General features: G+C 40.2%; 1 protein-coding gene across 1 annotated transcript in view; it reads left to right on the top strand.

Annotated features, from left to right (window-relative positions):
* The window catches only part of csmd3b (CUB and Sushi multiple domains 3b), a 328,749-nt gene that overhangs the window by 121,075 nt on the left and 183,445 nt on the right, over positions 1-24,229 (top strand). The window contains exon 5 of the mRNA XM_085791506.1: positions 16,221-16,418. Within this exon, the coding sequence (XP_085647632.1) occupies positions 16,221-16,418 (198 nt within the window). The remainder of the gene's footprint in view (positions 1-16,220; positions 16,419-24,229) is intronic.

Consider the following 24,229-nt stretch of genomic DNA (forward strand, 5'->3'; position numbering starts at 1 on the left):
TGCCAAACGTCTTCGTTGGCTCGGCAGAACCCTGTAGGTGCCTCACATCACAAAGTCCAGCAAATGACGAATTAATTTGATACCTGGATAAAATGCACTAATTCAATGATGGATTTAAGCTGCCAAATATTCCACTACCTGGAAAGGATGGGTGTCTAACATTCAAGATTGTCCAAAGAAATAGTCAGCACTCTGATACCTGGATGATGTAATACTGTAAATTCTCCTGGTGCCTGGATTGGCAAGGTATAAGCTTGACTGTAAAAGAAGCCCAGTTAATGATATATTGACCTCATATCTGAATGATATTATATAAATGTCTTATATTTAACACCTTTATGATGGAATTACAGGGCCCAGCTGCCAAGCCTCTCTATGCTGAGACAGGATAGAAATTATATATGAAATGATATATTGATTTGATATTCAGAACTGTCAGGCAACCACTGGCCACCTGACTAAAATATAGGCTATCCTGGTACATAGTTATTATCACTTTGTGTAGAAGTGTGCTTATGTGCTGCTGTTGTTGTGTGTTTGTGTGTATGTTAGTGAGTATTGATAGTAATACAGCGTCTTGGCCAATGTCAGTCCATTATTCAGCTTTACATCAGCCAACCAATCAAATGGCCTCCCTTCAGGGTCACCACCTCGGGCCCATCCAATCAGCGCCTCCTGCCAAGCAGGAAGGAATGTCACCTGATTAGCATAACCAGAAAATGAGCAGGGTCATGCTGACATGGCAGTTTCTGATGCCGTGAGCCAGGCAGCACTCAGAGGCAGCATTTAGACAAACGTATCTCTCAACTCTGTCAGTCAGCCAATCAAGGAGGATCTTCACCAAATGTGTCAACGTCCTATATAATGTAATAAAAAAGACCTCTAACTTCTTTGAGCTGCCTCTCATCAGCAAGTTTCATTATTTAAGGGCATCCCATGGGGTTTTTATCTGAATATTGAATAATCTTTCCATCAGCAGTTTCCATTACTTAATTTTCCCACTGCTTTTGATATCTTAACTACTGTCTTGAGAAGAAGTGACTCATTGGGCTTCGTTTTTTCCCCCTCTGAAAGGCTGTGCATTTGATATTAGTAGTTGGAAGTACCATTGACCTTATTCTAAAGGTGACAAGGGTGCCATGTCTCGCTAATGAAACTTGTTTCCACTCATTTAACCGTATTTGCTTATTGAATAAATATTCGGGTATTATCATAACATGAGGGCTTAAATACAGTCCTCAACACCATCTTCTTATAATGTTACTGCTTTGACTTGGTTATCTTGATATTGTGTCAGTTTTTTCAAGTGCCGTTTGAAAACATTTTCCTTTCTGTGCAAAAATAGATGGTCAAGCATTGTAGCACAGTTGAGCATGTTACAGTTATAATTATTCCCCACAGGTTTGAATGCAGGGTAGCAGAACTTTGTTCACGTATAATTTTGTGTCAATTGAAATGAAATAAGTAAAACCATGTACAACAACAACAGACGTGTTTTTCAAATCCTTGGGGAAAATATTATTGTTAACTCTAGATTTTCATCACACACAGTTCACTGTCCACAGAACAAAAGAACATAAATCTCATTAGAATAGCTGCTTTACTTTGCAGAGCAGACAGGATAGAGTTTTGCTTTGTGATGTTTGTGTCTGTCGTTACACATAGTTGCAATTATTGAAGTTTTGTCTTCTGATGAAAAGAACTCCTTTACAAATTGATTCCCCAAAGACTGTGCACTAACAAATGCACACAGATACATAAACAACACACACGCAAACACAGAGGAACACAGAGGAAACACTTGTTGATTTGCAGTTGATGTTAGGCTGTACTGCACTAATGGTACAAAGAATGGTGACAGAGGAGGGGATGAGGACAAGGGAAGAGATGAAAGGAGACGAGATTAAAAGGGACAAGATGGAAACGGGTTGAAAGAACAGAAACAGGACAGAAGCCAGCTGCTTATGTCTTGAAGTCTACTTCAGCATAAAGGCTGCCACTGTGCTGTATATTTTCATATCACTTCAAGAGGAATAAATTTAGAGGACAGTTTAGAGTCTTCAATCGATCAGTTTTTGCTTCAGGAGTCATGACAGGTGTTTTAACTATGCAACTAAAACTGCTACAGTATATGTCATAAAGATGAGGGATGTAGTTTCTGGATCTTTATCTGTGTTGAATCTTCGTGCAAACATTTTTTTTCCTGCAACTTTTATGAGTGCTGATTTTACTTAGCTCCCATAATTGGGAGTGGCATTAATGAGAAAACAACCCAGATGTGTACTGTGGCGAGGTGGTTGATGTGGTAACAACCTATTTTCTTCATTTTGTTCTTCAACCTTTACTTGGCTGACTGGAGAGTGAGGTAATGCGAAATTTATACCTTGTAATTTACATTCTATTTGGTTTTCAGACACCATATTGTCACCGCCTTAATGTGTGTGCTGACTACTCAGCTGTGTCTGTGTTGGGTGGTTAGTTTCACATTTTAGGTGAGCTTAGTAGCTTCACTTTGTGTGTGTGTGTGTGTGTGTGTGTGTGTGTGTGTGTGTGTGTGTGTGTGTGTGTGTGTGCGTGCGTGTGGCTGTGTGTTTGTCTGTGTGCTGGTATCTGTCAGTCAGCTTTCCAGGGGGTCTCTTGATGTTAAATTTAATAAGTCACGCTACAGTAACCACAGCTATTAGATATCACACACATGCTGACACACGCACACACACATGTACACACACACCCACAGAGACAGACAGACAGACAGAGAGACAGACACACACACACACACACACACACACACACACACACATATATATACAGTATATAGAGCTTACATCAACTGAGTAACACACATACTGTAGATGCTATCAGCACAGTTATGACACTCTCTCTGTCCCTCTATCTCTCTCACCCGCTTTTGCTCTCTCACACTGGAGAGAGAGAGAGAGCTCTGCATTTTTAATAAATATACTCAGTGCCACCAGAGTGTATCTGAAGTTGTCAGTCATTGGAGACCCAAACACATCATCTTCATTCATCTCTAGGCTCTCTTTGTCTCTCCTGTGGGCTCACCATCCCCACTGTTATTATTCCCATATCCACTCTGTTTAGTTTGGCCTCAGTCTCTTGCTATTCTTCACCCGCCCACCAGATACCCTCTGACTTTTCTCCCTGTTGCACTTACCTGACTGCCACATCCACCTACTCACCTGTCTCTTAATCCCAGTCACATGGTTCCCCTGCCTCCTGTTCCTGTTCCCATCTGTTTCTGCTTCTGTGTTCCTGTTTGTCTTCAGTTCAATTAGATTTCATTTACTAAACCTATCTACCTGTGCTGCTACTACCAGGATCACTTACATGCTTTTAGCATTGCTGCCTCATTACATTGGTACATGAGTACATGAGTTTGTCTAAGGACAAGTGGATGATCTGTCTAAAAGTATTAGCAGTATCAGAAAGAGCCCAGCTAGTGACACATAGGGAGAGCAGATACAGAATTTTCAGATAATACATTTCAGATATTCAAATGAATTTGTGGTGCACAGTGTCATACAAAAGCAGGCTATTTTGTTGGCAGGGTGGCACTGGAGGTTAGGTAGGGCATGATGCCTGGACGTCTGTGGGTGGGTGGGTTTGAAATGACAAATTGAGCTGAGTATCTGCAAGCTCAGGAATAACATGTCTTTATCCCATCGAGTAAACCACAAGCTCTTCTGTTCTGTTCTCTTCTCTCTCACCGAGGTCATGGTCAAAGTTTTATTCATACTGTACGTATCTGACTGAATATCATGCTGACAATGGCTGGTAGTTAGAACCTTTAGACAAGAGAGGCAATAGATTGAAAGACAAAAGAGGAGATTAAAAAGAGAGTATGTGCATGTGGTAGGGGAGAGAAGATGCTCTGGTATTGATCTGCACAAAAAGGCATTCTGAGAGGACACACTCATTTACTCTGTTCAGTTCAATGACAACTATGCCATCTGATTTTTCTTTGAAATCCTCTCTCTCCCCTTCCCTCTCACTCTGTCTCTTGCTTTCCTTAATGGATATCGATTTAGTTTTAGGGACGTACAGTAAGTTTCTATCTATTGCGGCAGTTGTGTCTGCTAACCTCTTCTGCTTCTAACCTCTCTCTCTCTCTCTCTCTCTCTCTGTCTCTGTCTCTCGCAACCTTTTGAGGTGAACGTATCTCTCCAGATGACAGTACTGAGAGTGCAAGTGCAAATCTGTGTGTGTAAGTGCAGGTGTGTGTTTGTCTGTGTGTGCATGTGTCACAGTGCAGTGCAGCTTTACCAGAGTGACAGTGATGTCAGACACGTAACGATTTCCTATTGGCTGTTGCCCCCTGAGGCCTAACGACCCGTTATTGATCTGACCAATTAGCATTCACACCTTTAATTAATACTGATGCCTGACGCGCGCGCGCGCACACACACACACACACACACACACACACACACACACAAACGTGGTGCACACACACAAGCACATGCTCCCTCTCTCTTTCTCACATACACAGACACATACACACTCGCAGAGACTTTTAATTAATAGTGAGGAGAGGGGTGGCTGTGAGAAGAGATAAGAGGAGAAGAGAGGCAAAGAGGCTGGGAGGGCAAGATGGATGTGTGAGCTGAGAAGGGTCAGTTAGAGAGAGAGAGGAAGGCAGATCAGGACTCCAACTTAAATCTGTGCAGCTTCTTGATATAAGGACTAATGGTATGTCAGAGTGTAATGGTATACTGACTTTCAATAAAATTAACAAGCTCACTTTTGAGTCTTAAGAAAACGGGTATAAGCTCTACCTCTGCTGGTGTAATCTTCAGTGTGATACTTGATGAAAATCAGCCTTGAAAACAGTTTGTTAAACTGCAGTGAATTAAATAACCACAGTGCTGGACACAGATAATCTAACCTGCTGTATTTTCCAGAACTAATCTAATGAATACCATCATTGTTAAAAATCCCAATGCAATCCTGTAAAATGGCTGTCATATACAGACAATTTATTGAAGAGCATGTCTGCTTTTCCATTGTCTATAAACACTAAACCCTGTGCTGTACCACTTTGTTTGATCATGTGCGATGGAGCTTTGTTCTGGTTCTTCAGAAAGTCAGAGTCAGCCCTTTCAGGTCAGATCAAATGATAGCATTCAGTGTACTGCTGCAGATTCTACAAAAAAGAGGCCTCGGTAAACAAACCAACCCATGATCTTTTTCAGGCCTGATGGCTTCAGCTTGTAAACACAGAACATGTCACAGCTGGTGTTAGGAGCACAGGCAGTGAGGATCCAGCTGCAGACACGCAGGCCCACTGGTGCAATGAAGGAACTATACTTGATTAAGTGATGAGGACCTGGCTTACACACACATTGATGGACAGGTAACATGTAGGCCTACATGTTGATATAATGGGAATCCACAGCATATACACCACAAAGAAAAACAAATAGACATTAGGAGCTGATCTGGCAACTAACTGGGGAAAAGAAACTGGTAGAAATACCAGGGAGAAAATTGGCGCACTCAGGGTCTGGCTTGTGTTTGGACATGGCTCAGGGCTGCTGAAGCTCTGGGTCACTGGACAAATTGTGAGGTGGACATCTTCATGGCCCATGCTTCCCTCTAGAGGCCCCAAGCCTGAAAAACCTCTTATAACAAGATGAGTACAAAAGAAAGGTGACATTCTGATGGCCTTTGGGGTTAGGATCAGGCTTGAGGCTGGCAGACTTGGAAGAAAACTGGAAACAAAGAGGCTGGGGGATGCACACAGGTGACTGGCAAGTCCATCTGTGCTGTGGGACTGGGTTCAACACAATGGCAGTCAGGCAGGTGGCTTGCATGTCTGGTGCTATTTGACTTTGACACAGGCTGGAGGCTAACTGTCTTGGGGACAGGACAGACTGGTGGTTAGCAGGCTTGTTGCTGGAGAAGCCAGTCTTTGAGGAGCATGCAGCATGGGTGCTGTAAAGGTGATATTCTTGCAGGAAACTAGACAAGTTCAGGACTGAATAACAAACAATAGAAAGCTACCTTTTGGGTGAAATCAGGATCCTGCTCTTCATTAGGAAAAGTGTCGCCACTCCAAAGTCCTCCCAGGGAAATGGCAGGTTTTCTGCATGGGCCAAGGAATGAGGACCAGACAGATCGGGAGGCAGATGCTATGAAGAAACTTCATTACTAGATCAAGATCACTTCAGATTAAGTGATGAGCACCAAGTTTGTAGATAAATGGAAGTACAAAGAGACAGCAGTTAATGTCATACATTCAACAGAAGTCCACAGCACACTGAGACATGAGCAAATGATATGGCAACTTACTGTTGTAAAAAAGGGCTTATAGAAATAGCAGGTGTGAAATGTAGGTACAGTAAGTGGGAAGGTTTTGGGACATCTGGTGGGCAGGTGGAGTATGACATGAGGCCAATAAACAGGGCTGAGACAGAGACCATGACAGAATAATTAAAAAGAGAAGTATGTGTGCGTGTTTGAGTGCACAGTTTCTTTTTTTCTTTCTTTCTTTCTTTTTTTTTGTATGTATGTGTGGGTCTAATGAAGTTCTGTTGGCAGGATGTCTTTAGGGAGAAATCTAATGGTTTATTGAACCATGCCTCAGAGAAACATTGATCACTGTATCAAGGAGCTATACACACACACACACATACACTCACACTTACCCTTGTTTACACACATGCAGTGACACAAACACATTGGCACACAGGCAGCAGTGCACACAAACACACACACATACACCGGTAAAGTGGAAGCAAAGGCCTTATAATTGACATCCCCATGTTTCTTTGAGAGCAGTCAGACTGTAGTCATTATCTGCTCATTCAATTAGATACAGGGAAATGGCAAGGCTGGAAAAGTACATCTTTTCAACTAACATCCGTAGATGGATATTCTATCTACAGAAATAAGGTAATTGTCTTGGAGTTAGGGGTTAATGTCTTTCTCAAAATGATTAACTTGTTTCACAGAGTCTTATTAAATCGTGTTCTCACCCAGCTACCTCTAATTGTATATTTCTATCATATAAAAGTTTATACTTAACTCAACTGCATTTCAAAGAAAAACCATAGTGTTCACTTCATTGCACTGATATGAAAATGGACTTGCTTTTTCTATTGATGAAAAAACTTTTGTGGTTCATAAAATTATTTATGTTTGACCAGTATCATTTAAAGTCAGTCATTTTTAGGCCAAGTAGAAGTGGCTGCTGCTTAGCAACCACAACAAGATTCAAGAAGTAGGCCTACTATCTCAGATACATTTAGCCTCATGTTTTAACTTTAATAGCATAATTTCTGGGCATTTGTATGACAATTTAACAACACCATGGGTCATTTTAGCCACTTCAACCACAAACTATTCTGTGTCATGTCTATATGTCCAGATTATACTGTCCTGGTTTTTTACTATTTAGCCTTAAGAGAGGATTGCAATTATGGCCACTGGGCTGAATCAGTGTAATGAATACAGATAATCATTGTTCACATAGAGTAATAAGGCAATTATCTGGACTGCTATTACCTTGAGGGTTAAGACTTAATTTTAGAATTATGTTTAGGTCTGGGTAAAAGGAAAGAGATGGTGTTTATTTGGCATTACGGCTCTATTGAATGCTGCACTCTGATTGGTCAGTTGCTGCATTCTATGGGCTGTTATTTAAAGGGATAGTTCAACATTTTGGCAAGTTGGCCCATTGCCATAATCGCTATAGTCATAGCAGTAGGTTCGTTACCTTTATTTGTTGGTGTAAGCTATTTTTAGAACGGCGGCACGCAGCTGCGAGCTGCTCAGAGCTACAGTACGCTACGGAGGCTAATGGGATTTCTTGGTTTCCCTCATCAAACTCATCAAATACACAATCCAACAACTCCAAAACGCTCTGGTGGACAAGTTGTGACCTGCACATTCACCACGCTATGAGATAATAACGGAACGTTACAAGACAGAGTCATTTTAGAGGTAAATTCATGCAGAACCGCTGATGTGCGTTGCCTTCAGGGACAGTTTTTCAGCAAGCAGGCTCTGTATTTACCTCGAAAATGACTCCGTCTCATAATGTTCCATTATTATCTCATAGCGTGGTGAATGTGCAGGTCACAACTTGTCCACGAGAGCGCTTTGGAGTTTTTGGATTGTGTGTTTGATGAGGGAAACCAAGAAATCCCACTATCCTCCGTAGTGTAGCTCTGAGCAGCTCACGGCTGCGCACCATTCTAAAAAAAGCTTACACCGACAAACAACAGTAACAAATCTACTGCTATGACTATAGCAATTATGGCAATGGGCCAATTTGCCAAAATGTTGAACTATCCCTTTAAGCAATATATCACGACAGGCCATGGTATACGCTCATTATACCATGGCTAAGGGGCGTTCTTGAAATGACCGGACTTGCAGATGTAGCTGAATGATGCAATTCATAAATCGATAAAAGTTGTATTTTGATCACCGTTATGTGTCAAATTAATTATTTCACTCGTAAGCCATGTAATAAGCAGGATAATGAGTATCCCTCACTTATTCGTATCAACTAGTGTCCTCACAAGTAACATGAAACAAGTGTGTGTGTGTGTCCTTGTTTGTGTTGTGGCATGTAATAAACCTAGAAAGACACCATTGGTCTGCTGCTCTGACTCCACAGTGTTTGATCTCCACTAGAGGCTACGATCATTAGCATCACAGTTGTGTGTGTATTAACTGATCTTTACAGCTGTCAGATGATCTAGTGCTTTGAACAGCCATTACTCTATCTGGGAGCTCTCTTTTTCCTGCGTTAACACTCCCTCGGAATCTCTCTGTCTCCTCAGACACACACACCTTCTGCTGCCACTTAGTCCATTTCTCCTCCATTAATGTTTTCATAATTAATCATAATTACTTATAATTACACCATTACCAAACAGCCTCCAATCAACAGTTTCTGAAGGGAATTGCAAGTCAAATGCATGTATATGCATGGTTTATTAGTGAAGTCCATTCCTATCCTTCACTCTATGCATGGTCTACAGTATGCAGGGACAAAATAAATCTAACCCTATAGGTGAAACGTTGATAGATGATTCACTTAGGCCTTAGTGTGGCATTTTGTTTTAGGGTTGTCCATCCATCCCTCTGTGAATTGAGCAACAAGAATTGTCTTCTTCTGAACACAAGGAGATGCTCATCGGCTTTCTGAGGCCGAGGTCCACTGTTCAGCCAGTCAACATTCATGGGAAGTACATTGAGGTGGTGTACACTTATGAATACCTACCAGAGGGCAGAGCTGGCTCTTCTCCCTCAGGAGACCTGGTCCTTTGACATCTGCAGTGAAATGCTGCACATGTTTTACCAATGAGTACGGTGGCAGGTGTCTTTATTTTATCCTGCAGACAGCTGGGCAGCAGCATTTCCAGCATAAACACAAGGAGACTGGTCAAGGTGGGCAAGAAAGACTGGGTCTGTGATTGACAGGGGTCACTCAGGAGGATTGAGAAATGCAAGCAACTATAGTGTAGTTTTATCCTTTGTCTCTAACGCCATCAACACCTCAGGGAAAAACAGTGGAGGATGACAAACAACTGAAGTTGTGGCATGTTTAAGGAATTTTGAGTGTTAAGTGGTGATGTAATCATAAATCACTTGGGTGATTGGTGCACAAATAATAATAATAATAATAATACATTTTATTTGTAACGCACTTTATACTTAATAAAAAATCTCAAAGTGCTACAACACCAACCGAAAAATGGAACTCACTTTGAGGCCAGCAACATTAAATAGTTTCTCTGCTTTAATCTGCAAGGTGGAATATGATAATTTTACTTTTTCTCAGATACTGCAGAGAGTATATGGCTTTTGGCACTTCAGCATCTCCATTATTCCACTAAATTAGGCATTTCCATTATTGAGAGGAATATAACTGCACTTACATGACAGTGTTTGATAAGTAAAAAATAAATTAAAACTGCAAATGATCAAATAAGTCGTTCATGGTCGACCGGTGTGTGAGCAAAAGTGACCGTTATTCCTCAAGTACCTTCTTTAGATCAAGTGAGCCCTCTCTTGCTTTATGAATCAGCAAGTGTTTTTCCTGTATTATAAGGACCTTTTTCCTTGATCTGAAACTAACCTCACAACTCAGACTTTTTTGTGCTTGTGTAAGCAGTATTGTAGTTATTACTAATAAGAAGTTAGTTCTTTAGATAGGGACATTTTAAAAAAAAAAGTTATTTTGCTGGTGCTTGTGCTCTGCTTCACTGCAGGGAGTCGTCGGTAATCTTACCCCCTGCTGTTCTTCTTATTGGACTGAGGATGATGACGGTTAGAGAAGGCCAGAATTGTGGGTGCTTCTTCTACTGCTTTATTGCATATCATGCTTTGTGTCTTTGCACAGAGGTCTATTATAATATCATAATGCAATGACAAGTTAGTGAAGGGCGGGAGTGTGTTCTTTCCAAAATATTCTTATCAAGCACCGACCATTTCGGTTGACTCCTTTTGCCTGTCATTCTTTTTAAGCTTTTATTAGAAAGAAGCATACTTTAGTTAGAACACATTTATTTATTTAATTTTTGTTAAAAATACATTCTAATACTGTACTACATCTCTTGGCTTCTGACCATTAATATGTGCAGATGTGTTTGTGAGTTGTGTACCATACAGTACAACCATGTCTAGGGGGTGAAAAAAAAAAACACTCCTACCTTCCTTATTTCAGGCTTTTTTTTATATCCAGTGTTTGCCCAACATAATCCTTAATAAAGTTACATTTTATACTTTTAATGCTTTAGATGTGTCACATTTCAAAATGGTGGATATGCCATTTTGACATTAATCTTTTCTTACTGAACAGAAAACGGTCACATAGAATAATTCCATATTTATCCCTTCCTGATTGTTGAGCGGTCATAGTTAAAATTTGAGGAAATTGCCAGAATCCTAGTAGGAATGACAGCTGCTTGACAGCTCTGCAGCAACTTTGTAACAATGCAGGGATTGTTTGGGGGACAAAAAATCCCACTGTCAAAATTATACATAATGTGGATTTAGTATTGTTGAGCGAAATGGGCACAAAGTGGCTTATTTTTTTCAACTGAAACTTTTCTCCCATGCTGCACTATGACCTTAAAAACCTCAGCTGAACATTTATTTGAGTTTCCATGTGCTTTGCAAAGTAAATATAAAGTTCTGAATGCAGGATGATTAGATTTTTTTTTCTTTTTCTTTTCGTTTAATTCTCTGTCCTCTTAGTACCGCAATGAAATTGTTTTTTCATTGCCCGATCACTTTGATTCCCAAATGACATTAAACTCCAGCAAAATCCAGATACCTCTAATTTAGCGATTTAATCAATCACTGCGAACAAGAAAGTGTGACTCATGTTTTGCCAAGTTATTTCTTTATATACACATACACAGAACATTGTGAGCTGAAATAGAACAATTACCTATGTAATTGTAGATACCTGCCTGTCTGACATCTATTTGAAGCCCTTTCAAAAATAAATCCCAAGACGCACAAGCTAATGATGCACAGATAATTATACATGATGCATACAACTGTGACACGAGAAAGCAACAGCTTTAACAAACACTGTGTTTTTTGTGATGCTAATCTAAAAAAAAATGTTGTAATCTAAAATTAACAATGAAGTATACAAAATACACATTGGCAAGGGTTTGTGAGCATTTCTAGTATGGTCATGCAAACTGAATGGCCTCTGTTGATCTAAACATTATTAACAGACTGAGGTCACAAACAAAAAATGAAACAAAATCTGTGTTTCTGCTCATGTTTTTGCCACAGGGAGGCCACAAGACCAAAAAAATAATGCACAACTGACACCATAAAATTTCATGAACTTAACCAACAAAAAAATCTTTTATGACACAAGTTCTATAAAGGTCTATAAAAAGAGTTGGTCAAAGTGTTGAATAAATCAAACTGACAGGCTACCGACTCTGAGGATGACAGCCAGTGAAACCTTTTACAGATGTAAGTGCCCCAGAACACATATCTGTTTGTTTCAGACCTCAGGACTCATTCGTCTGTCCTGTTACACTTCTTATAAACCTTACATCGTTTATGGAAAATGTCCTGAAATGAATTTCTGAAAATCATTTTTCAGATGGAGTAAATATAAATTTGTGTACATGGTTTCTCATAACAAATTCTATGCCTTATTTTCAAGCATTCAGCATCTATTCTGTTCCGGTGTAAAACCTGGTTCATCTTTTATAAAAGTTACTGCTGACGGAGGTGTAAAACCTCCAAACTCTGTGAATCATCCCTCTCCGTCTTTTGCCTGTCTTTCTTATTTCTGTCTTCTTCTCTGTCTCGCTCTCTCTCTGTCTTTTGTCCTCCACTCCCCCTCTCCAATCCTCCCATCTGCAGTGTCATCTGTCTCACTTAAAACTCTTAAAGCATGGCAGCATTCTCTCTCTTTTCCAGCACTTTGCTCCTGCTTTTTACCCACCACTTAGGTCCTTTCTCCTTTCTCCTATCTCCCTTCTTCCCTCTCTGTCTCGTGCTCCATGTACCTGGACTCAACTGTAATTGCTTATCTAGGGAGAAATAAAAGCCTGGTAAATGGTTGTGTGTTTGTGTGTGTGTGTGTGTGTGTGTGTGTGTGTGGGGCCCAAGTGTCACTTACTGTATGTTGCAGGGATCTGTTTACACAGTCACATTATGGGTTTTTGTTGTTGTTTTCATTATGTGGACAAAAATCAAGACCCCATAATCTAAAGGGGTTCGGGTTAAGAAAGTAGCAAGTAGTAGTTATAGTGAAGATGGCAGTAAGTCTGTAGTAATTGAATGTAAGTCAGTGTACTATCATCTGAAGTCAGACTGTCTATGTGTGTGTTCAACAGAGTAGCTGTATGCTAGTGTGTGCTTTTCATGCCGGCTTTTGTGTACCCCTGTGTGTGTTTGTTACAGTGTGTGCTTGTGACGAATGCAGATAGTTCTACAGATGGCCCATAAAAGCAGCAGCTTGTAATGAAGCAACTGAGACCGAAATCATGGTTATGGTAAACTGGGGACAGGCAGAGGTAGGGAAAGAGAGGCAGGGATAGATGGATAGATGAAGAGAGAGAATAAAGAAGAGGAAGAAGTGAGTGTAAGAGAGAATAAATAAGAGAGGGCAGGCAGCAATAAACCATGAAAAAGAGTGTAGTGTAGCCGCTGGCTACTGAATAAACTAGTGTAATGAAAGTATGTGATGTTCACAATAAACTAGGCAGAGAAAGAATGGAGGAATGAACGGATGCACAGAAGGGGTGATATAGTAATATGGGTGGAAGGGTGGGGGGGGGGTTTCAGTTGAGGAGGAGGGAATGGAGGAGCAGGAGGAAGGGGATGGGTGGAGTGTGACAGACGGAGACACTAAGGGAAGAGGGGGGGAGGGATTAAAAAAAAATTGGACTCAGAGATAAAAATAAAGGGCTGAAGAAGCAGAAACAGATGGATAAAAGAGGCAAGAAAGAAATTTAAAAAAGGAAAATAAAGCAGAGGAACAATGAGCGATGGAACAAGGATAAAAATGCAATGGAAGGTACAAATTAAACATCGCAGAGAGGGGAAAGTCTCGGTGTGTGTTTCTGAATCACCAACAGACTGGCTGTGTGTGTGTGTGAGTGTGTTGGTGAAAGTAAATGTGTGTCTGATAGGACACTGAGTAACAAACATCCTGACACAGAGTAGGGCCACACTGACTGGCAAAATCGATAGGCCAACAGGTCACAACACTAGGCCAACTTGACATCCAGACACAATACAGCACAGGGGGTCGCCACGGTGATGGATTACCCTGGTTGTGTGTGTATGCGCATGTGAGCTAGGATCCAAGTGTGTCTCGTCTGTGTGCATTTCTCTAACTGTGTGTCTGTGTGGAGATAAGGGCGATGGGGGAGTGGGATCAGGGTCTTTAGCAAAACGATTTTCCTCTCTTGTATTTTGTCCATGCTCTGTGAACACCAGGATTGAACATACCATTTACAGAAAACCTTAAATGGTACCTTTTTTACTACGACTGTAATTAATGCACTTGAAGGGATGCTTGGTGGTTTTCTTTTTCTGCAAAGGAAACTAATATAGTGACCAAGTTATTTCTGTTATAAGGGTCTTTCTGCTTCCAGCATTTAAGGTGGATGCTAATAATAATATCAAGGTAGCAAGATTCATTTAAAGGTGTTCAGAAATTTAAAAGTTGCCGCACGAGTTTACCCGAGTAAGGAAAACTAATTTGATTGGTCGTTATTGAGAGGGCGGGATATTCAATGTTTGGGGCGAGACCGAGCTCTCTGTGTGAGTGTGTCTCAGATGTTTGATTGACGGATGACGGATCCAATATCATTGGCTGATGAATCGTAACGTGACGCATAATTCGTGCGCCTGCATTATCCAATGCGAAAAAAAAACTACCCCACTTTCATCCCGGATTTACTCTAAAATAGAATTTTGCACAAAGTTTGGGCTACATCGTCTGATACATGAGTTATTACACTAATTTTATGACCCATAGTGGAATCAAATTCATTTTTCTTTTCTGTACACCTTTAATGCAGACTGAACAATTGTAGAGAGGTAGAGAGAGGGAGCAGAGTATAATTGAAATATATGACAATGAAGTCAATGTACAAATGAATCAATCAGCCAATCTAAGAATCACTTAAATGGTTCATTTGCTGACATCAAATCTCGTCTACCTTCTGCCTGCTTTATGAATGATAATGTTTGTTGTTAGCGTGGAAAGGATTCCCCTGCAGCGGTACTCTTGGCTTTTTATTGAAGATTATTGGGTATTTGTGAAGTTTAAGGAGTGACAAATGGGAGAGTTTTCAGAGTTTCTGGCGACAATCTCAGAAGAGTGCAGCTCTAACTCCTCTAACGCCTCTCTTTAAGGAGTGTACAGAGCATGGTCCCTCTCACCACTACTTATTTTCATTTCTCTCCTTTTTGTTTCCTCTTTCTTCTGTCTTTCCTCTCTGGCTCCTTCTGTCTGTGTAGTTTCATACTTCTATCTGTCATGTTGGGTGCATCCCCTGTCTCTCGTTGTCTTTAACTCCCCCTCTTTCTGTCTCCCTGTGCTCTCCCTCCTCCCCCTCATGCTGTCTCTCTTTCTCTCCCCTTCTCCCTAACCCCCTATCTGTCCGAACAGTTTCATAGTTGTATCAATCAAGCTCAAACAATAAGACCAGAGTTGGTCCCTGTTCTCCCATCTACTTCCTGGTTTATGGCTTCTAATATTCCTTCTCTCCCTCCCTTTCTCTGTTTATCTCTCTTTGTGTGTGTGTTTATATACACTGCCTGTCCAAAAAAAGTCACCACTTGGATTTAACTAAGCTAATAAGAAGAGCGTCCTATTGGATAATTACTGCATAGATTATTATGTTTCAGCTGGCAACAACTTATTTAACCCTAACTGATGCAGTCTCATTTCTTACAGTAATCAACCATGTCGAAAGAAACATCCTGTGGTCATGGAAAATATGTTAATCTGTGTCAGAATGGTCAAATTATTGGCATGCATCAAGCAAATAAAACATCTAGGGAGATTGCTGAGACTAAAATTGGGTTAAGAACTGTCCAACACATTATTTAAAGCTGGAAGGAGAGTGGGGAACCGTCATCTTCAAGGAAGAAATGTGTTCCAATGTGACCACAGAGTCCAGACCTTAACCCCATTGAGAATCTCTGAAAAATGTATGCAACTCTGAACGGAAATAAATGACATGACATTGCAGAAGCTTATCGAAGCGATGCCACAGCAAATGCGTGCCGTAGTCAAAGCTACCAGCAGTCCAACAAAATATTAGAGTGTGTGACTTTTTTTGGAAGGGCAGTGTATACATAGTATGTGGAAGTTTATATAACATGTGTGCATACAGTATGTTACAGGCACAGAATTGTAAATGTATCTAGGAGGAAAAATGTGATTAGCTATAAAACATTACATTACCTTGCTGTCTCTGAGGCTGACTTCAGTCTGTACTTTGACAGGGAATGCTGTAAAAAATGTCCTTTTACAACCATCATGCTCAGCAACATGTAACACTAAGGAAACAATAGGCTTAAGAATCTGCGTAATTGTCTTGTGGACAATACTGTAGTGACAATATGCAAGAGCTGGGTATATTATTTGTGTTACATGAGTTATGCATAATTAATTAATTCTGAAAAGACATTGAAGGAGCCTAATCCATGTCCTTTTCTCTTCCCCCACTCTCCCTCTGCAGAACTTCACAGCACATCTTGTGGAAACCCTGGTGTTCCACCCAAAGCAGTGCTAAGTGGTGGCGGCCGATTTGCTGTGGGAGACCGTGTGCGGTACAGTTGCGTTCCTGGTTACGTCTTAGACGGCCACGCCACTCTCACTTGCATCACAAATGCAGGGAACACTGCCGTCTGGGACTTTCCTGCTCCAATTTGTCGAGGTACAGATGACTATTACCTGTATATGTGTACGTGCTTGACTGTATATGAAGAGTTTTGATCCAAAATGTACAGTGGCATCCACCTCACACGTCTCAAAATGAAAACTCCAACAAACAACATTAGAATGATTTAATGAATAACACTTGAAACATTAATTTTAGAAGTTTTAGACATACTAACCTGTATAAAGTGCTTTTCCAAACTAAAATATATAGAATTTTGGAAGAAAACTCTTCATATATAATTTATGTGTGTATGTGTGTGAGAGAGAAAGACAGAAAGACAGACGGCCTGTGCATGCCATGTGATTGTGTATGTGAAAGAGAACGAGGCAGGCAATCCAAGAGTGCTTGTGTGTACTGGGTGTTTTGCTCAGAGTGTGTGCAGTTAATTTTATGCTTAACATTATAATCAAAGGTGTGTGTGGGAAAGACAAATATGGATTGTGGATGTGGGGTGTACTGTATGCTGTTGTCTATTCCTGGATTCTGGGGTAGGTGCAGACAGTTTGTGTACAAAGCGTTGTATGATATGTCACAGTACAGTACGTACATGCTGTAAAGAACACTATTTCATTCTATGCATTTGTACAAAGATATCGCCCACATAATGTAAGTAGGTGTAAATATAGTTGCTTGCACTGCATGTGGAAGTATATGCTAATATTTGTACAGTTTCCTTTAGAAATATGTTTTGTGAAAAAATGACAACGAGCAGCATCTACAACAATAAGACAGAGACACAGATATGTATATCGGGGTAGTTAGGGGACAAAACAGGAATAAAGGCCAATGGCACACTGGACTTGACAGAACCGACAGGTGTTGACCTTCCTTGTCTGTTTTTATAAGACAAGCAATGTTAACCAAAACCAGAGCCATAAGAACATGACAACCTAATAAGTCAGTTGTTATGTTGTTCAACTCCCTGTGTGGCTACTTTGATTAAATACTGGATGGAGGTTGAGCCTTTTTTGCCATGCGGGCTAGTTGGAACTAAATGACTGTCACCAACATACTGTAGATGTGAGTCAGGTGGCTGCCACATGGGCCTCCTGTGTATCTGTGAGAGACTATGCTGTGAGAGACAATGGAGCTGATTGACAGTTTAACGTGCCAGCACTGTTCCCAAGGTTATACTGGAATCACAGGTAAAAGACGGTATGGTCTCACAGTTTAAACGTCCATGTTCCTCATCCAGTGGAATCAGAGGGCGACCTTGTCCTTGAAGCCTGAGGTTAACAAATAATAATATGTTGCACCTTTTCTAATTTGTCTGCCCTGAGCTGCTTTGGTAATTAAGAAGTATTAGTAAGTAAGTATTCAAATATATCATTGAAATAAATTACTAGATTACATCTGTATTTAATTGCATATATACACACTTACATCAAATGAATACTAACAGTTGCCATATATGATATCTCCCATAGAGATATGAACTTTGACTTTAAATTTCTAGAATTATTAATTGGTATACTCTATCCCACACTATGTAAGAAATGCTCTGGATTTAAGTTGAGGATGTTTCTCTTTTCATTAAAGCTACTTAATCAGTGACTCCCTACTCCCCCCCACTATGTTATTCCAGTGACATCAGTGACCTGAAATTGCCCAGGCAGAGACAGTGATTTAGTTGAGGGATTGAACTTTGCACTCCACCTGAATGCATGGCAGTTGTAGATCTGATAAGAAACACAGAGTCAGTCATCCAGAAGAGGAACATCCCTTAACACACAGGAGAAGGCACTTACACGTCTCAGAAGGGCCCAAACATCACCATCTCCCAAGGGAGGGAAGGCGGATTTGCAGTATTGAACTTGGAGGACTATCACTTCATGGTATATGCACTCCTTTGTGATTCAAGTGCAAGTGATAAACAAGATAGATACCACCAACAGCTACAAAGAAAGAAGGCAGTTAATTGCTTACAATGACTGGAAACAAAGGAAGTGTATATCACCATGGTGTGAACCTCTGGGAAGCTGCTGCAGGAGCTGTGCTCACCGTCAGCAGCAATGATTTGGGGGAGTCTGTCAATAAGGTTCAAGGACACACACTGGAAATATTCACGCCAATATTCATGTGTGATGACAATGGACAGGATGTATTGACAACGGCAGAAGCCCAGCAGCCAGATCAAACAAACAGAATGTAATCTCAGCCAGGTACTCCTTACTGAATCTTCACTTCAACACCACATAGTAATTGATTGGTTTAGGTACATTGGATATTGGATAGTGACTTGTTGTTACAGTGCAGCTCAAGGCTGTGGCTACATAATTATGAAAACTAGTAGCAGCATCATGAAGGAGGAGGTGTGGAACAGTCTGGCATTTGTGGGCAGTGCAGCTTTCATAATAAATCCAATATAAAGTCTGTATTGTCATTGGTATCAAAAATTAGGGGAAATCTGTACCAAACACCTTGGAAGATCAGAACAGGAGCCATCTGAGATAACATGGAAATAGCAAAGAGTTCCACATGACCAGTGAAGACACATACAGCCAATGCATTGTTGTTATTTTCCAAGTAGGCAGATTTCAGGAAATTGTAGCTCCGCCATACGTGAATGTTTTTCAAATTTGGCAGTGGGCTGAGGCAAAACCTGGTCCAACACATTAGCATTGTATTTGCCATGGAGTGCAGTGAGCTGTGAAGACTTTTAAACTGGTAGAATTAAATAGCACCCTAATCTATTTAATCTACTCTCTAGTCTATACTCAATTTTTAAAGAGCAGAAAGATGGTTTAAGGGAACCATTAAACAGAGTGTAAGGAGCAGTTCGCTTTAAGTAAAAAGCAGCTGCTAATTTAAATCACTGCAGCACCGGCATGGCATCCTTCCTTGGCTGTTCTGAGTCGCACTATCATTTTTCTGCAAAGAGGAGTTACTATCGCGAGCACATTGCTGGTGTTTATCATCCAACCTTGGTGTTGCGTGGGTTTACTTTCATATCTGTCTTCATTGGATGTAAAGCTGCTACATAGCTGCTTAGCCATATAGTACCTTTAAAGTTCAAGGCTAAGGATTTCCTCACAGAATAAAACTAAAAAAGACAACATTTACTGAAATGTCTTCAAATCCAGCAGATTTGGCATAGCATTTTGTGGAATGTCAGATGTATAATTGAGTCTAGGTGGGCTACAGTGGTACCAGTCACCAAATTAAAGTAAGCTCATTTTTATTTCAGAGCATGGTGGTGACAGCAAACACCACCATATATCTCATTGGTTTAATGAATGGGACCAATGAGCATAATGCTTGTGAGATTTTCTCATTTAACCCTGCTTTTTAGCTTCCCAAGTATACTGTACCTACAAAAAGCTCCCTAATATACTGTATGCAACAATGTGCTGAATTGTTGCACAACATGACACATTTTACAGTGAAGTGTAATTTGGGTCTAGAGGAGGAAGGGGAGGGAGGGCAGTGGAAATGGCAACTTGTCAGTGCTGGATTAGCAATGTCTCTGTCACTCTGTCAGTAAGGCTAAGAGGAGCTAAGCTACTAATGCGTTCACACCAACTCAGAAACACGCACATACCCAACCATTACCCCCCCACACACACACACACACACACACACACAGAACATCATGCAGAACACCTCTACTTGAGTGCCTCTGCTCATGTGTGAGCAGGGTGATGCAGTGGTGGCACCTAGAGCCATTCATACCAGCCTTAATAGCTTTTGATCAATTATTCAGTCATGCAATCAAATGACTTGAAATGCAGTACTTTTGGCAATATCACTGTAAATGTGATTCCCCACCTTTCTCTCCCTTTCTCTCTCTCACACACTCACACACACTTCTCCTTTCCCCTTTCATTCTTATAATTATTTAAATACAAACTTCAGCATCTATCTACAGTACATGGTGCTTAAATTATTTCACATTTTGCATGAATCAAATAGATAAGAATGGAGAACTGACTCACTCAAGATGTTGCTCCTTTCAACTATTCATCTCTTACACTTGTAATAAAAACATGATATAGGTGAAATCCCCAGACTACATTTTGTTCTGAGTATCAGCTATACAATATAGGTGCATGCTGTGATATTACTACCAAGAGTATTCTAGTTCAATCCACTGCCCTCTCTGTGTGGACACTAATTGCCTCTATTTGGGTTTCTCTCCTACACATATTCCATCCTCTCAAGGAAATTTAAATTACCCCTAGGTTTAAATATAAATGTTATGGTTTCATAATTCTCTGCCTTTCAGTAGAAGCCATTATGGCCCTGACTGCAGGAACAAACTGCAAACTCAAGTACTCATATTATACTCTTATAATTTCATGGAATCTAATATGTGCTTGATCACGTTGCATTGAGCAGATGTTCCTTTCTGACTATTCACTTCATAAAGGGTATTGTTAATTGTTGTTTTTCCATGTTGGAATATTCTTTCCATCACAGAGCAATTACATTGCAAATTAGATTGTTTTCTAACAGGGATACAAAAAACGACTGCCGTCACTAGGAACATATAATGCCATGCAAATCCCCTAATGATGATTCTAGTGGTTTAGAGAGACATAATTTGAGACTGCGGCTTGAACGAGAGAGTGGGGGCTCTCACTCTCTCCCTACTCTAATACACTGCCTGTCCAGAAAAAGTCACACACTCTAATATTTTGTTGGACTGCCTATAGCTTTTATTACGGCACGCATTTGCTGTGGCATCGTTTCGATAAGCTTCTGCAATGTCACAACATTTATTTCTCTCCAGAGTTGCATTATTTTTTCAGCGATTCTCAATGGGGTTAGGGTCTGAACTCTGTGGTCACATTGGAACACATTTCTTTCTTGAAGACGATGGTTCCCCACTCTCCGTCCAGCTTTTAATAATGTGTTGGACAGTTCTGAACCAGATTTAAGTCTCAGCAATCTCCCTAGATGTTTTATTTGCTTGATGCATGCCAATAATTTGACCCTTTTGAAACATATTTTCCACGACCACAGGATGTGTCTTCCGACATGGTTGTTTAAGAAATGAGACTGTATCAGTTAGGGGTAAATAGGTTGTTGCCAGCTGAAACATAATAATCTATGCAGTACTGTAATTATCCAATGGGAGGCTCTTCCTATTAGCTTAGTTAAATCCAAGTGGTGACTTTTTTTTGGGGGGGGGGGGGGTGGACAGTGTTGTGATTCAGTTTGTCTTTTGTGCACAATATGTCATGCTTCTGTTCTATAAATTATGTAGATAGCCTCTTATGGTACCCAAAATTGATTTAGGACAAGTATTCACCTGACTACATTTTGTGAAGTCATAATTAATTACACTGACCTCAGAATCCAATCTAACACAGTCTGCTCTGTGTTGTACAGTGACTTGCACTCAGTTCACATTAAGCTTGAGGTTCCTCTGTTCTCAGGTGATGCAAACATTTTCATGTCATTATAATGAAATGTTGTACCATGATCATCTGAACAGTGTGTCATTTACCTTTAAGAACCCTAAATGGACTTGAAATTGATTCGACTGTGTCTGCTGAACAGTGGCGAGGCATCATCATCATCTAGACATACAGCATATTCACCATGTTTAGTTTTCTATATAATTTGGGAAAGGACAATATTAGAGAGAAAGACTAGGAGCACTGACAGATTTAAATAGGAATAGTGCAAATGAAACAAAATGTTGTGGTAGTGGCATTTACTTAATGTGACATAATGATGGAGAAAATTACCACTCCTTTTATTAAATTTGCAATTACGTTTTGCTCTTCTTCTTGCTTCTTGCTCTATTTTGCATTTAAATGTCTTTACTCATTCTTGAATAAAAATGACAGTTCATCGGTGCATTGATGCTGTTGCTAGTGGAAATGTATGTATCACCATGGATAATTTGTCTAAGATAGCCTAAACATCCAGATGCTAGCAAAATTTAGGACTGTTCTTTAGATAATTCAGAGATTTCTGAATGGGCCGGGAATGATTGTTGACATGTTCTTACAGTCACATGTGATTTTGTGGTACACAAATAAACTTCACTTGATTTAAATGTGTAACTGCAGCAACAGCAGAACTAATCTTACAAACACCATTTGAAATTGGGCTAGTGTTGTTTGCTGTTTCAGCACACTTCTATTATACCTTAACTGTTATATACTACCATGTGCAAAATATAATGGAAAAACATACAGCACGGCTACAGTATGTCATGTTAATGCCTACTGCATGAAAACATAATGTATATCCTCTATGTGTTATGGAGGAAACATCTGTGTGGGACTACAGTATGAGTGTATATGTTGTGTTCGTTTATGATGGAGAGCCAGTATGTGTGCTGTTGGTGCAGAATTATTTACAGGACAGAAATATCCCTCAGCATTCAAGACATCCATATTCACACAAACATACACACACAAGAGAGAAGTTGGCCCAGAGAAAATTTCATCATGATCTCATAGATACAGTGCATGCTTGAATATTCATGAGTTTGGGTGAATGTGTATGTGTGCATGGGTGCATGAGGTGGGGGTGGTCTGTGAAAGACAGAGATAAACTGAGCCAGAGCATCTGTGAATATATTGTTTATATTTCTGTAATGCAAGGATAGGAGTTTGAATTTAAAATGTGGGCATTTAAGAAAATCTGTGACTGACCCTGTGCATGCTTTAGTATACAGGTGCATTAATGTGCACTGATAACTAAGAGTATACCAAGAGAACAGAAGTTCTACAATACCTTCTAGTCATAATAACAGCATTTGGAGAGGGAGCGAGAGACAGAGGGTGAGAGACAAATTCACACAACAGTGAAAGGGAGGAATGGGCAACACAAAAGGGAACAAAAGTGGGGTTGAAAAGAGGTGGTAGAGCTAGAGCGAGAGGAAGTAGGGGGTTATTGTTGGAATTGAAAAAGTAATAATGTGCTCTGACAAAACTCGAAATTAGACTGGCTGAGGAGCGGAAATGAAATGAGTGTATGTGTGTAGTTGTTTGTGAGTGTTTGTTTGTGTGTGTAGTCAGCAAAACTAGATTGAGCCTGCTGCAGCTGCTTAGGTGCATGTTTTTGTGTGTTTACAGGGGTGTGTGTTTTATTGGTTGAACTCATAGTAGTAATTCTGCTGCAGTCTGATCAGGCAACATTTGAATGTTTTTTTTTTGTCCTGTTGTGAGCAATAACACTGCAGTCAGGCCGTGTCCCAAACAAAAGCCAGGCTGTTGCCTCAAATTACTCTTATGGTGTGTTCAGACAAAACATGAAGCTATTTCTAAAGGCAGTATGGTGTACATTACTGAAAAAAGTATGCATTTATCCCAGTTGCATGAATCAGAGAAACTGTAGAACTGGAAAAAACTACCACTCTGCATTTCCAACATTGAATGTTTGTGCTGAATAACTCGCTCCAGTTGTCATATTTGCATGAATGAAGCTGGGCGTAAATTCATTATAAATTCAGTGTTCATTTCAAACACCTTTAGTTACTGCTCAGTGAGATACTTGGGTTCTAAATCAGAACTAAGAAACTTGTGAAAAAATACTTTTACTTCCTGTCCTAATGTGTGATTAGTGTTACCCAGTATCATCTCATAAGTGATTGCCATATTAGAGCAGAGTACATTTAATTTATTATGAAAGCTGTCCCCTGAGTAGGGGACAGCTTTCAGTAGGCTAACCATAGCTAATAACAGGAATGTCAATGTTGCCTGCCTGTTTGCATCTGAATTCATTATTTTTTCAGCTCTAATATTTAAGCCATGAGTTGAAGCCATGTGTAATCTGACATACCCAGGCACATTTCAAATATGACTGACTGTGAGGGAAAATGCTTATTTAATTGTATCTGTTCA

The sequence above is a fragment of the Trachurus japonicus genome, chromosome 11, assembly GCF_045865225.1.
Source record: "Trachurus japonicus isolate A0001 chromosome 11, Traja_1.0".
NCBI lineage: Eukaryota > Metazoa > Chordata > Actinopteri > Carangiformes > Carangidae > Trachurus > Trachurus japonicus.